This window comes from Epinephelus fuscoguttatus, linkage group LG13 (genome assembly GCF_011397635.1).
Source record: "Epinephelus fuscoguttatus linkage group LG13, E.fuscoguttatus.final_Chr_v1".
Classification (NCBI taxonomy): domain Eukaryota; kingdom Metazoa; phylum Chordata; class Actinopteri; order Perciformes; family Serranidae; genus Epinephelus; species Epinephelus fuscoguttatus.
In genome coordinates, this window is record NC_064764.1 from 42,544,507 (window position 1) to 42,560,670 (window position 16,164).

Below are 16,164 nucleotides of genomic sequence, written 5' to 3' on the forward strand. Positions count from 1 at the left end.
GGGCGGGATCGGAGTTACCTCTGTTTTGCCTTTGCTCTGACAGGACCTCCTGGTTTCCTCGTCCGGTGCCCATTCTGTCGCCTAGGAAACAAAAACAAGAAAAAAAAGCCCAGGGATGACAAAGAGGCCGAAAAGCAGTCAGCTGAGTCCTTCAGACACGACAAAACAGTTACGCAACAACTGACTGTTGCTAATACTGTAGGCACGCACAAAAAGATGCATGAAAAGACTTTAACCTCATTGCTGTTTGTTTATTGTGTAAACATGGCGACCGGCTTGCCAGCCAAGAGCTTATTCGAGGGTAGCGGGCACGGCACCCAACGAGGCAGTTGAAGGGCTGAGGACAGCATTAGCATGTAAATGGCTTTCTCTCCATCTTCTCCTTCTTTCTTCCCCTCTCTCTATCTCTCGCTCGGAAAGTTTGCAGCGCTCGCCTCCGCTCCCCCCTCCCCACCCCTTTCACTTCTACCAGCCAATTATATTCCTGTTGATGGTTGTGTCTCGGGCTTAATTATGGATGCAGGCGGCAGCACTGCACGGCTGCACTGCGAACACACTAATGCATGTGCACACACACATGCTGTTTGGCCACCAGAGCTGCACTGGCTCTCGTTGAGAGGGCTGAGAGATGTCCCTCTTCTTGGCGTGAGCAGTGTGTGTGTGCAGGGTGCCAGGGGACCCCCTGTTGGGTGTCACTGGCCTCATTTTACTCATCCTCCTCCATCTCCTCCTCTTCTCTGATCTCACTGCCCAAGTAGGAAGGTTGCCTAAGTGTCGGAAAGTAAAAACTCTGCTATTATATAACATCGATCCATCTCATCTTCCATCTTTATTTCTTTCCCTCCTCTCACAGAGGGATTGTTGTCATGCACCAGAGAAGCCACAGCCCATAATGATCTACATCTTATGAATTGCTTTCCCAGGACAATCGGCCAGTGGGACACAGTTGTGACCTAACACTCGGAGGAGCCCGCCAACTAAGGCCAACCAGGAGTCAACAGTAAACTGGGTCAGTGTTCCAGGAGCCAAACGGAGGACTCAGACAAACAGTAAACATCGAGGGAACCAGTGAAGCAGCCCAGACACCAGCAGGAAACACTGGCAGTGTACCTTTCTACAAACCACCAATACGTTTGTATGTTTCAGACAGGATCAACGTCTCTCAAGTGACATGATATATAAGCTGACCAGGTTTTAGAGAGTTGTCGTGTTTGTATCAGCTTTTTATAGGATTACTTAGATTCAAGACTTCTTTTTAATCCCGATCGGAATGAAATTTAAGAAACAAACAAACAAACAAACAAACACAATCTGACATCAGTCACTCGGGGTCAGCGACAGTTTTGTCCAGATGTTTATTACAACATAAAACATGACGTTCTTGTCGTGTTGGAAACTATTTAAAAATAAAATAAAATAGATGTTGCTAATTATTTCACAAATTCACAATGTAATGATTATTTGTTAGATTTATTTTAAACATTTTTAAACCAAGATCTACAGGAACCAGTTTACGCTCCAAATTTAGTAGTTTTGTGACCCCCCCCAGCGTTTTCAGCGAAACAGCCTCACAAGAAGCTGCTGTTTTTTACAGACATCGTTGTTTCTCCTTGTTTCTACTTTTTTTTCTCCAAATCATAACCAAATGGATTTTGTGCATTAACTTAACCACACATTGTTTAAAACATTACATTTTAATCTATCTGCTACACAATAAAGTGCAAGTAAAACATATCTGTTGTTTGCAGAAACACAATGCCAACATTTTATTCTGAGCCGAGGCTGCTCCACTGTGAGGCTCCATCTTAAACACCCACGTATATGCAGTGTTGGATGACTTCATTTCCAGGTATGAATTTGTCCTGCAGTAATATTATTCCTCATGTGTTTTTTTTTTTGGATCCTCATTTTGCTTTAATTAAAGCTCAGCAGAAGGGACTAAAAACTGTATAGCCCCGAGACTCAGTGAGGAACTCTGCTGGGAAAATATAGTTTTGCGTTAATCACATTTCTCTTTCAGATCCTCGGTGCAGAGAATATAGCTCTTTTAGCTCTTTAGGAATTTAAATGATAAAAAAAAATGTATAAGCACATTTAATGAGAACTTAAAGAACTGCCAAAATGTTTCTGGGGATAAAATGTTGAGATAAAATTCGCTGAGTGCTCCTTTCTGTTGAAGGCATATAAATAGATCTCTTATTTCACAGATCATGGAGTATATCGACTACGCTTGAAGGAGTGGAAGTTCATGATTTTGGATGATTAGCCTCTGCATAAATTCTTGCTAATGAGTGAAAGCGGCAGACTGAGCAGTGCTATCCACAGCCTAATGAGCGAGTCAAACATCTGCACATTATCCTGGGATTTCTTTTATTGCTTTTATATCAAACTTCTATTCATAGACTGTTACGAGTGTGCATGATTGTTTTTTGATTGTTCACGCTGCCAGAACTGTTTGTGCTGCCAAAAACACTGCAGAGGAAAATAATCTGCCACATTCATGATGCCATGTTTGATTGTTCGAAAGCTCCACTAATCAACAGCCTCGCTCAGTGTGCACGACTTCCGCAGCAAGAAATGGCAGACAAACAAAGTTAGAGAAGAGAATTGAATATTTAGCAGCTGAAGAGCCGCGTACTTTCCTCAGGAGACACGGAGACCAAAGCAGAGCTGTAAGTAGACTGACGTCCATCAGCTGGACACAGACAGGTTTGCAAAGCAGCGACATGTCAGCTCAACACTAAATACAGTGATTAAAGTCAGGACTGAGTGTCAGCCTGTTTTGATGTTCTTAAAAGATCTTAGGCCACTTGGGGACAGTGCTACACGATGTGTCACTGACCTTTGACCTTTGATTACATTATAAAGTGTTTATTGACATCCAGCCAACACAGAGCAACATTAGCGTACGTACGTACACGTAGACTCACGTGATGAGCTCTGCTTTTGTTTCCAACTCCTGAGAAAAAGATCTGGCTCTTTAGCGCCTAGATGCATCACTACATTGCTAATTCTGTTGCTGCAGCTGGAAAACCAGTTTTATGAGAGCCGTGAGAGTCAGGGTTTCTGATGTATTTCAACACAGTCCAACATATTTAAATATCTCTGGGTCTATAACCCAGTGAGAGGAACTCCTTCTACTCATGAGCGTTTATTTTAAAGGAAAAGGATGCCTTTGTCGTCACTGTGTGTGCAGATAATGGCTTTTGGTTCCCCCCAGTGAGCAGACGTCTACAGCTGTTTGTAGTTTACTCAACATGCTTTTACAAACCACGCCCACCAGTGGTAACAAGATAAACCCGTCAACATGATGATTATTGGAGCTCTGCTACACTATCTCAGTATTTTTTTAACGCTTTCTTCCTCTGGGCGCAGGGGTAAAGGGGGTTGATGGTGGACTGACGCGTAGGTATGATGGTCGAGTCTTGTTGCTGCTCCAGCTGCAGCTTTACCTACTCGCCCCTGCAGCCAGCGTCTGGAGCTTCCTGCTATCCACTGACAACAGTCCAGCAGGTGACAGAGCCAACACAAAGGGAAGCCAAACACTGTTCATGTGCACACACTGCGCTCACACAGAGCTGGTTAACAACAAGGTTTCACTTTCAGTCAGCAGCTGCACACGTCACTGCTGAGAGCAAGTGTAAGGAGTAAGATGAGCCAGTAACAGGTTATTTTTTTTATTAGTTTTCAAAGTTTATAAAGCCTGCTTATTAAATGTTTTTAAGTTTATTAAGCACAGATAATGTCCGGGGTATTGAAATCATCCAGGACACATAGACCGAAACCAAAACAGTGAAGCCACAAACTAAAAGTGCTGAAAGACACAAACCCTCCACAGAATCCAGTGGTAAGAAAACATCAAACTTTATCATTTCATTCATTGTTAAGGTAGAAATATTCAAACCAAGCCGCACTACACTGACCATGAAACCCAGACAAAGCTCTGCACTGTATGACTGTATGTAAGTGCAGGTTTAAGTTGGAGACTGAGACATGTTCATTAATGATATTAAAGCTATGTTTAGCTCCTGCAGGTGGAGCAGTGGTAAGTGGGCTCTGGCCCATATTGATAGTTACAGTTCATCTCCCTGTCTCCCACAGCAGCTCCCTTCAATTAACCTGCATCAGACTGCAGCGGGGAGACGGAGACGGCGGCGGCGGCGGAGAAGCTATATAAAGTAAACTGTGATTAAAATGAAACTCGAGCTCGAGGCGAAGAACATGAAGTAGAAGGAGAAATAAATAATAAAAGGGACTAATGTGCTTCGCGGGAGCTCCAATGTCTCGCCGTGCTGGCCGTTCGGCCGCCCAACACCACACCAGACACTCAACAACAAACCCAAATCCACTTCCCATGAGCACACAGCGAACAGCGTGGCAGCTTTCATTCAGAGAGCAGCTCCGCCCCCTCCGCGGCAGTCCATCACTCTGCCTGTTGAAATGAAAACACTGCTCCTCCACAGCCCTCGCCTGTCAGCCCCTGACAGCCTGGGGACTGATGGGGTGACGTCATTGTAAACACACACACACACACACACACGGTGATGGATGCCTTTGCGATGAATCACTGCCTGGGGCATTACCATCTTTTCGGCAGGGCCCCGTCTCCAAGCATCCCCATCGGCTTAACCCGCTGACCTTCACCAGAAAAGTGCCCTCCTCCTCCTCCCTCCTCCTCCTCCTCTCCCTCTGTCCATCTCCTCTTCTTCACACCACTTTGGAACAAAGCCACACTCACACGGAGCCTGTGAGAATACCAACTCCACCTCAACATCCTCTCCCTCAAATACCTTCCCTCTGCACCCTGAATGGCCCGGCTGCCAACACCAAGGTGAAAGGAAGCTGCATAATGTGTGAGGCAGGATGCACTCTTCACTTTGCTACTAAGAAGTATTCTTTAAACCACCGTCCCACACAGAGCGAGGTACGAGATGGAGGAAAATAATATTGTAGCACAGTCCAGGTTGATACTGAGGTTCCTATATGAGGTATAATTAATCACTGTAATGCAGAAGAAAAGCTCAGAGTGCAGATTCACGCGCTGTTGACTTAAAGATATGAAAATATGCAACAAAATTAAACTTAAAAAAGGGATAAAATGACAAATTTAAAACAGGTTCAGCATTTTTGGAGAGTTAATATTGTAACTATTCTCTTTCTTGCCAAGAGTTAGATGAGAAAACATAAATCACTCTGCATCACATTATATAATCTAAAGGAGACAGTATGAAACAATTGATGTAGAGACAGCAGGTGCAGTAAGGTGAAGCTCCAGCCTGCATCTTTTCTCTCAACAAAACTTGCTTTGTTTCATCACTGCTTCAAATGTAATGACTCGTTATCATGTTGTTGAGGTGCAGCTGCCTCTCCCCCACAGGGCTGTAGGCTCCATAGGAGTGTTAAAATGTGTTTGTCTTGTTGTGTTATTGGGAGCCAGAATAGAAGGAGTCATGGCTCAAAACCAGCCGCCACTGCCCGTCAACAAAAACAAAGACAACTATGGTTAAATGTGATAAGACCAAAGGACTGGACGGAGGCCATCATCAAAAATGCTCACATGTGCAGCGCACACTTCATATCAGGTTAGGGAAAAAGTATTTCCTGTTGTAGGGATGAATAAGGTTATGTGTATTAAGGGTTATCATGTCCACCTCATCAGAAACTGGGGAGGGATTAAGAGGAAGATTGGATTTCTCTGCAACGCTAACTTTTTAGCACATTAGCTAACGTTAGCTTCCATAGCAAAACAAACAAGTGTGGTCCTCCTTTGTAAGACTGGCTTCCTGTGACATCATCCATCCACTGAGTGAGAGCATACGGGTCGGCCAGTCTGGTCCCGTTGGTCAGTGTTTACTTATTCAAGTAACACTGGCGGTCCCGGAGAGTGAGTGACCTGACATGGTGCGTTGGTAAATTCAGTCTGACGCTCTACACTAAAATGAGAGCCCTGTTGGTGGAAGAAACGCAGCGTTATATTTCTACATGAATGAACCAACGGTTAAGTTAATCACACATTCACTCCGCTCGGCGCTCTGCTGCTCCGTCTCCACAGACAGAGTGTCCAGAGTGCGCTCTGCCACTCTGAGAGTGCGCTGCTCTGGATAACCCAACGCTACATTCAGACAGCGCTCCCAATTTATCAACGCTCCAGTTTGTGTCAGAGTGCGCTCCCACACTCACAATGAGTGTTTCTGAACGCACATTAGCTAGCGTCCTCCAGCTATGCCCCGCCCACCAAAAACGTCACTGTTTACTTACAGTAAAAGGGTCTATAGCAATGTGTTTATGTTTACAAACCTCCCAAAATTTCACAAATCATGTTTTCAGGGTCTCCCTGGTACTTCACACCTCTGTCACTCAGTTGCCATTGCTAGCACTGTTAGCTTCCAGCTCTGCCACCTCCATGTTGAGAGCTGTGTGCAGACAACCTCTGAGTCATAGACACGCTCTGAATATTGTACAGAGCTCCTTTAAGGTTAGGGAAAGATCTCAGACACTTTGCTGACCCCCAACTCTTAACCTCATCTCATTCCAGCTCCGACACTGATGGAGACAATCCACTGCTAATCAATCCAAGTGCAGATCTATACTGAATACATGAGCACAGCTGTAGCTTTCTGCCAGAGCAGCTCACATCTGTGCAGAGTGACGTGTACTTTTAGTGATTCCATAATTAGTTTTTCTTGTTTGTTTAAGTCACTTCGTCAAAGTCCATGAAGCAGGAGAGAGAATATTTAATATGCAGTATTCATTCAGGAAACACTGACACAAGATAAAGCTGAGACAGTGTAGTCCAGCTGCCAAGTATCTGTAACATCGATCATAGATGAGCTGCTAAAGTGTTTTCAAAAGTGCTTGTAAAACACAAAAGACGTCGACAAAAACCTCTGAACATTATTGAAAATCTGTCGGAATAACTGACGGCTTAAAGATGAAACACCTCCAGTGGACAGAGACGCAGGTAGAAGGCGGCACATCCAGTGGGCTTGACGGTAAAGGTCCTCCGGCACTACAACATTAATACCTCCATCTTACTGTAATCTGCACAGCCTCTAAAAGTCTCTGCCGGGTAAACACAGGTTTCAGGCATCAGTTCTGTTGTTTTTCTGATGAGTAAAGTCAAATATCGGAATCATATCTGTAGATATTATAAACATAGACAAAGCATGATCATGGAGGAAACAACAGAAACAGCAGATGAAATTTAAATCTCTGTCTCTGATGCACGAAACAGCAGCAAATTAAAGAGTCAGTCAGCTTCAGCCATTTTTCCTGCTTGAGTTCAGCCCGAGGCCACAGAGCCTGTTACACTGCTGCCTGCAGCCTCAGATACATGTTAGAGTTCATTTCCATCTATTAGTGAGGCCAACAACCACGTGCCCCCCCCCCCGCCATCCATCCCCCCTCCAAACTGAGCCTGATACACCATTTCTCCCAATTTCGCTGCTCCTTAAGACACAATGAGCAAATCTTGCCCTCGGCATCTTTTCTCAAGATGGAAGGGTGGGGGGGGGGGTATTTTTTTTTTTTTTTTTTATAGGCAAATAAAATGGCAGAAAATACAATTAGCAGCAGGAGAGAGGATTCATCACTTTTACTGCAGGAAGATGGCGGCTGGGCTCCAAATGAATTCTATTTTTACGAGAAACAAAGACAAAAAAAAGGAGATGCAGAGCGGGAAACACTAATGAAGCAAAGAGAGTGTGTGAGCAGCCGAGGCTGAGGACGTGGTCGTTCCTGAAATGTGGCGCTGTGTTGATAAGGCCGCCTCTCACTGACACGCTGCTAACACTATGTGCGACAACTAATTATAACTCATGAATATTGTAAATAAGTGTGTCAGGGGAGTAATGGTTGTTTGAATAGGAGCTGTCTGCCACTTGTTACAGTCAAGATAGATTTGTATACCAGTGCAGAGGGACTGGACTCAACTGGTGTGAGTTTAGTCTGGAAATGTCTGAAAATATATAATAAATATAAACTATGTCTGTAACACAGAGCCTGAAACTTAAGAGTCAGAATAACAGCCTTAAAATATGACTTGATATTTAAAGATAACACAATGTCTTGAAGAACATTTAAAGACACTCAGTCTAAAATACTCTGAGTGCAACAATTGTGAAGTCTAATAACTCTCTCAGCGCTGACAGAGAGCACTGTCTTCAGTTAGCACATCGAAGAACATTTTCTTTGAACAATTTTAGGTGCTTGGGGGTACACAAACATATTAAAGGTCAGCTCAGTCAAAATGTTGGCATGGTTACGTCACATGCGCACAGTTCATCAGGGTTTTTACAGCTCAGATATTTTAAGATTTAAGATGTGTTTGAAGTGATTCTGGTGACGCTACACTGTCGTATTTAAGGGTGAATTTCTGGATTTTTTTTTCTAATAAAGATTCCCTAAAGTTATGCAAAAGCAAAGTTTTCCAAATTAAGTGTCATAGTAGAACCAAACCTGGTCTCAGTCTGGAGTCGTCCAAAACCAGGTGGTCAGTGACTTCTGACATGGGTTGGCCAAACATAACCAAATGTGTGTGTGTGTGTGTGTGTGTGTGTGTGTGTGTGTGTGTGTGTGTGTCGGCTAAACGTAACCACGTGTGTGTCGGCTAAACGTAACCACGTGAGTGTGTCGGCTAAACGTAACCACGTGTGTGTGTGTGTGTGTTGGCTAAATGTAACCACGCCTGTGTGTCGGCTAAACGTAACCACGTGAGTGTGTCGGCTAAACGTAACCACGTGTGTGTGTGTGTGTGTGTGTTGGCTAAACGTAACCATGCCTGTGTGTCGGCTAAACGTAACCACGTGTGTGTGTCGGCTAAACATAACCACGTGAGTGTGTCGGCTAAACGTAACCACGTGTGTGTGTTGGCTAAACGTAACCATGTGTGTGTGTCGGCTAAACGTAACCACGTGTGTGTGTTGGCTAAACGTAACCACGTGAGTGTGTCGGCTAAACGTAACCACGTGTGTGTGTGTCGGCTAAACGCAATATAAAAAGAGGTGTAGCTTCACGTCTACTTTACTACCATTGAAAAGAGGTGTTGTTTGTGTTTTAACAACATTTTTTAAACAACAGAGCTGCGTTCACAAACGCTGACCACTGTTTGCATTTGGTGTTGGTTTTGTTTTGTTGAGAGCTGTTTGTTATTGACCGATCGCTCTTCTTCCTGCAGAGACTGAGACACCACACTGAGTATTCTGAGCCACAACATGATCTTCTCCGAAACATAACCAGAGTTTTTTCTGCCTAAAACAAACCACGTTAACCACAGTGTTGCTGAAACGTAAAGTCTTTCCATAACCACTACGTGATAAAAAAAGAAATGTAACATGTCCATGGTTTGCAGAAACGTTCAACACCAACACTTAATGTGGTGACTGGGTTGAAAACGTTTTTGTCATTTCTGAAAGTGCTGAAAATCACACATTTGATACAGGTATTTGTAGACAAGAGAACACATGTATTGTGTTTGTTGTCAGTGTCTAATAATCTTCCTCCTCAGTCCTTCCTCACTTCACTGCAGGCTCTTCCTCTCCATCGGACCACCACCTCACCCAGAGACAGATCATCTATCTTTAGTATCCCTTCCCTCAAGGTGTCCTTACTTCAAAGCCTCCTACACTTATAGACTGTTGATTCTTCCCTCTCGTTTCACAGCGCAGCTCCTCTTCTTCTTCTTCTTCTTCTCTCCATCTACGTAATCTGCTATTTTAAGCACCAACCCAACACATACACACACACACACACACACACACACACACACACACACACACACACACACACTCACTACTCCACAATATGGCCAATCCTGGCACACACTGGTGCCCAGGAGGAGCAGAGGAGAACACTCTGCACCCCCGCATCAACACCGGAGGGAACGCTACTGGTCGTGTTCACAGGTGAGACACACGTGACGTGTCATGTGACTGTGCAGCACACTTGTTAAACAGACTGTTGATATCTGACGGTTCTCTGAACCTCATTATGCTGATACATTATTACAATATGTGGGTCAGTGCTGATACAGAGGGCTGAGTTTGGGGTCAGCGAGGTAACGTCCAGAAGTTACTGTTTATTGTTCCAGGCTTTTTATTTTCACTCTGAGCTTCACAGAGATCGTGTACAACACAAACACAGAGATGACTTTAGCTGTTTTTAATCATACAGAGTTAATTTAATCCCTCGAGTGACAGATGACAGTGTGACTGATTTCACACTCTGATTCCTTCACTGCAGCTCAAAATAACACCAGACACCAAAATAATCCACTCACTGTAAACTGGCTCACGTGATTAGAAATTTCAGACACTCATCAGTCATTCACTATTTTTCACTCATAGCAGGAACATTTTGGCATTACTTTATAAGTGATTTTATGTGACAGTTTCTCCATCATCCAACTAAATACCTAACAAGAATTATCACCTGGTGGTTGTACACCTCCACAACCCATCAAGTGGCAGTTTACATCCTGGTCTGTCCACCCTCATGCAGCCGTGACAGTCAACGATGCTTCTTCACAAATTCAACGTAACACGTGGTGAGTAACTGGTATACAAACAGTCATTTAGGAGGATTGAATTATCCCTTTAAAAAGAGTCACACAACTTCCTGCTTTGCCAAAGACCTCTGGGTGATGAAGGCACAGGAAACTAAAAATCAATAGTGAATCATATTTGGAGCTTGATGCATGCTGGTTATTTATGTTGTCTGGCAATCAGCCTGCAGAAATGTCACCAGTCTGTCATCTGTTAATTGCTCCTGTGTAGTTTCTTCACTGGTATTTTATCCTCTTTATTCTGGCACTTTGGCAGTTTTTCATCAGACAGAAGAAAACAGGTCCAAACAGGGAACACGGCGCTCAACTGGGCATTTTCATAGTCGTTAGTTTAATTAGTGATGACAGAAGGTGACTTCCTGACTTCTGTGAAGTCTCGAAAAGTGCCGGACTATTTCAGGAGGAACACGGACATTTTGGCAGGTTTTTTTTTAAACCACAGAACTTCCAAAGAGCACATTCAAAGTGACAAAGAAATAAAACATTAGTGTGCAGCACTTTCAGACGGACCTGCATCCAAAGCAAACAGAGCTGGTGCACGGCTCAGAGCGAGAGGCGGCGCCGCAGCTCTGCAGCAACAGATGAGTTTCATTAATGTTGATATAGATTTGTTACCTTTGCTTTTTATCGTCACAGCTGTTGGGGGCACGTGTAATGTTCAGCAGCTTGCTGCCATCATTAGGTCGCCCCACAGTGAGCTTATAAAGAGTGAGGTGCAGAGATTTGGTTGTTATTTTTGTGGGTTGTTAAAGGGACAGTTCACCACAAGTTCAATACTACATAAGTTTTTCCTTTTACCTGTAGAGCTGTTGATCAGCACAGATTATTTTGGTTTCAGCTGTCTGGTGTTGGAGGTGTCGGCTGTAAAGATGTCCGCCCTCTCTCCAAAATAACTGTGTCACAATACCCATTTTCCTCAGTGTCCATACTACTCTTCTATTTTCTCAGTCTGTCTCGAGACACACACACACCGCTGCATAGCTCCGCCTCCTCTCAATCACGCACAGCGCTGTCGTCTTCAGGTTCAGATTGAGACAACTTTATTAATCCCACCAGGGGCAGATTGTCTGACCAGCTCACCTTGCACACAGACTGTATACTGTACAGCAACACGTAGACACATAAATAGATGAGTAATGACTGAGAATCAAAATATGCTGAGGAGGTCAGAGGAATAAAATAATCAATAAATAATAATAAAAAATAGTTTATAGACTGATTATTGATTTAAAAAAAAGAGAATTGAAAAGATGAATTGTCTCTCTGGAGTTTGTTGATTCCAAAAAACAGTCAAGTCTCTTTGTGTCACTGCTGCGATCTCAGAGCAGATTCTAACTATGTTATTTAGACTGTATCTGTCTTTCAGTGTGAGGCTGTGAAACCAGCTTCACAACATCTGCAGTGTTTACATCAGATTTAAGATGTTCACCAGAAAAGGTACTGAAATATTAGTATGACTCTTTCTACAGTTCCAGTTTATCACACGTCTCGCTCGCTCTGATTGCATAACTCTTGGCTCCTGCAGCATGTTTTTGTTTTGTTTTTTACTTGCACTTCTTTGCCTTTTGAATGGGTACCTATCTATAAGGCTGGTGAACGTTTCTTCATATCTGGGTTGTTGATAATCAGTCAGTGTTCAGGACGCTGGGTTAAACAGCAGTGTTCTCATTTCATATCACACTCACAGCACCAGAACCAAACATTCAGCTATGAGCTGTTTTCACCACTACCTGGTCATTCACTGGAAAAATGCAGATGAATGAATGAATGAATGGCTGAATGAACAGAAGCATAATTACATGAACAAACAAACACAGGTTCACACACACCGTGACAAACACACAGACACACAGCAGGGTTTACAAAACCACACACACAAACCACAGATGGATCAAACATGACTCTCAACAAACTTTGTCTCACAGCCGAACACTGATCCATGGACACACCCACATCCTCTCCATGGTGTCTCAGCCACACACACCCACACCCACACACACACACACACACACACACACACACACATCAACCAGTAGCTCCTCTGCTCGTACCTCTCCCTGTCAAACAGCACAGACTGACTCAGAGCAGCATGAGGTCACTAACCTACACCTTCATCTACACACTGCTGCAGACATGGGAGGAGAGCAGTGTTCACACACACACACACACACACACACACACACACAGCACCATTTTAAAAGTTCTGACTAAACATTCACATTGTTGAGCGATACAGTGGGCGCAGACAGACAGACAGACAGACAGACAGATATCCATCCATCCATGAACACAAAGCTCCAACCCCTCCTGATAACTTGAACCATCTCAGCCCGTCTTCAGGTGTGAAACGTAGCATTTAGACAAATACTTCAGAGCACACACTCCACTCCAACAAATACGTCCGACTGTGCCCTCCTGAAAATGATTCAATTTCACACTGAGGACGGGACGCTTACAACATCCTGCAGTATATATGATGTGCTTCTGACAGAGCTGGAAATGGAACATCATCACCCAGACACAGACACCACAATGTGTCCACAGCACCAAATATCACAAACATTATGCTGACATGAAGTGTTTGGGCAGATTTCAGTCTCAGGTAAAGTTGAGAAAACTCTACGCCCTGACGTGCTGAGATGTTTGGGACAGAAATCTGCTGCTCACTACTGGAGTCATCCAGGTGGCACTATTATCTGTTATCTGTTAAAGTTCAGGTCTCCACGTGCAGACAGACAGAGGGTCTGAACTCAGATATATAAACTACTGCAAGAAAAATAAAGAATCACATACAGGAGAGGAGGAAACACAGACGATGCAGCACAGGTTTGAGAGTGGACAGTAAACATGAGGACGAGGCACAGGTGTGCAGAGAGACTGTCAGAGACTGAGAGGACATGTGGTGGACAGGTGAGGAATCACAGGGTCTTTATATTTCGAAGCCACAGAGACAGAAGAGTAGGACACAGACCAGCTGACTGTGGTGAACTACACGTTATTAAAGCAGTAGTTGAACTATATTTTGTATTAGTCTGCAGGTGGTTCAACTACACGTATATTTCCCTACTGATTCAAGTAATAAATCTTTTTTTGACTGTTGGCTTTGTGGGATTGTTTGATTGTTTTATTTCCCACACTGCTGATTTGATGCCTTTAACTTTGCTCGTACAAATATGTTTTGATAAAATAATAATGATGATAATCAAATAGAAAGTCAGTGTCAAATGTCTGGTAATGTTACTGTATAGTGTCTGACAACAGTGTGTTGTGTGTAGTGTTGTAGGCAGCCCTGTGTAACATGTTGACCAGGACGACAGCCGAAAAACAGCCTCTTGGCTGATACTGTCATTTCTATACTGTGTGTATTTATTAATTTGCACTGAACCTTCTTAAATAAACTAAACTGAACTAAAGCTGACAGAGAAATATTTTCCCATAACTTTGTTCACTTCTGTTTGTGTCCAAGTCTTGTTCTAAAATCTTGCAGACTTTTCTCCCACAGTCAGAACTTCCAACACAACAAACTATCACCAGCTCTCCTCTCTCTGACGCTCACTTGTGTTTCCTCTCGTCAGCTTTCAGGAAGGACATAAAGGCATATAGACGTGTGATATTCTGCTTTATTCTGTGTGTAATAGCCGGTATACACTGTGCGATTTTGGGCTGTCCCAGACAAAAGATGACCATCGTGGGAGAAACGTGGCGATATCTTTGGTCGTGGCTCTAAAATGGTGGTCTTACGTCGCACTGTGAGACAGGTTCAAGGACAGCTGTCTTGCAACGTCTTGCGACTAAAGATAACCTGAGATAAAATTCTGATGGTGTCAGAAATTTAGGATGACCATCTCACAGTGTGACAGCTGCTACGACCTACGTCTACTCATCAACCAACAGAAGTGCAGCAGGAAATGACACAATGGTCACCGTGACACCGGCGCTAAACCCAAACAAATGATCACTTGCCATGGAGGTAAAATGAACAAAAAGAAGTGTGTGGAAAGTTTGGTGGAGCTGCTATCATGGCCGCCAGAAAAAAGACGCTGCATGGAAGGAAAGTGCGGAGGAACTGCAACTTCCAGGTGAGCAAGCTACCTATGGTGGCGCAGATGGATGACGTACGCTGATGCGGTGCAGACTGACGTACGTCGTAACCTGCGATTCAGTAGTAAACGGCCATCGTACAATCTGCACACATCAAACTTGACGTCGTACCAAAGTTTATTAGATACACGTCTCACAGTGTGTTCATGCAATGGTCTTATAAGACTGCTAAAATCGCACAGTGTATAGAGGGCATAAGTCTTCATCATACCTGAGGTGAACTGTGTGTGTGATAAACCTGCTCTCTGATGGTTCTGAGTAGAGCGGAGGTCTTCTACTTCTTTAATTATATGATGAGACCTTGAGATGAAACAAGTCTGATTATTCTGTTTCATCACTTCATAAGACAACTTGATCGTTTCACTCTGGGTTTGTTCACTTCTGCTTCCCCAAGCAGAACGAGCCAAAGGTAGGAATAAACGTTTCTGCGTCAGGTCCTCTCCCTAATGTTGACCCACACTGACAAAGACAATCTGAGCCTGATGGTGGTAAAAACAAGCTCTTCTAATGGACACAAATTGATGGGGTGCACCCACCCTGAGAGCTTTCATTGTGGCCTGTTTTGTCACAGCAGCTGCAGCACTCTCTCCCAGTACTACCAATTAAAAAACTGTTGTTCCCATTAGACACAACAACAACATGGAGAAACAGGATCCAGGTTCAAAAATAGAGTTTACTTTGAATTAAATGAGGATCAAAAACATGTTTCACAATCTGACCCAGCAGTCAGTGACAACTGTTAGTACCTGACGTGACACTTGGTGCCGTGAACAATTCGTTGAAGAAGAATTTGAAATAGACGGTTTTATTTTGAATAAATGACAAAATCTATGTTAGTAGATTTCTAACGTGGACACACTGTCACAATGCAGCGCCTGTCAGAGTGTGAAGATGGAAACAACGTGCTTTGTGCCTTGTAAATGATGGTAGAGCTGTTTATGCTGAAGACAGAGAAAGAAACGTAATGTAGAATAAATCCTGTTTACAGAGCGTCGTAAATATGGAGGAAACACAGCAACATGTGTCTGAGTGATGATTTGTCAGAAAATGAATATGTAAAGCAGGAGCTGGGAACAATGAGCCTGTTTCTGCCGCTGTGATGTAAAAGTGTTGAGTCCACTGTATGTTTCAGTGTGTGCTAACAGCCTGTGTGTGTTGCCCACTCACCCTGCTGCCGCCTCCCACTCACTGTAATTCCACATTAGGGAGGCTGACAGGTGAACACAGACAGTCTCTCCATGACCATCCAACCAGCTCACTGGATTATTCCTTCTCTTCCCCAAACACTTACTGTACTCAACACACCCACACACACACGGAGAGACGGAGGAAGATGGAGGTGATACAGACCAACACTAACGTGGCATTAAAGCACAGTGTGTGCATTACTTCCTGTTTCTGTTCAAAATAACAAGTATGATTATTTGAATACATAAAAACATTAGAAAATAAAAGCTGACAGGTGGTCAGTTTTCAGCCACGTGTGACCAAACATCATCCGA

The 16,164-nt window shown here is 43.6% G+C and overlaps 1 protein-coding gene across 5 annotated transcripts in view; it reads right to left on the reverse strand.

Annotated features, from left to right (window-relative positions):
• sema5ba (sema domain, seven thrombospondin repeats (type 1 and type 1-like), transmembrane domain (TM) and short cytoplasmic domain, (semaphorin) 5Ba) overlaps positions 1-16,164 on the reverse strand; it is a 265,659-nt gene that overhangs the window by 87,191 nt on the left and 162,304 nt on the right. For all 5 annotated transcript variants that reach the window (XM_049594061.1, XM_049594062.1, XM_049594057.1 and 2 more), the window contains one exon: positions 19-81. In XM_049594061.1, the coding sequence (XP_049450018.1) occupies positions 19-81 (63 nt within the window). The remainder of the gene's footprint in view (positions 1-18; positions 82-16,164) is intronic.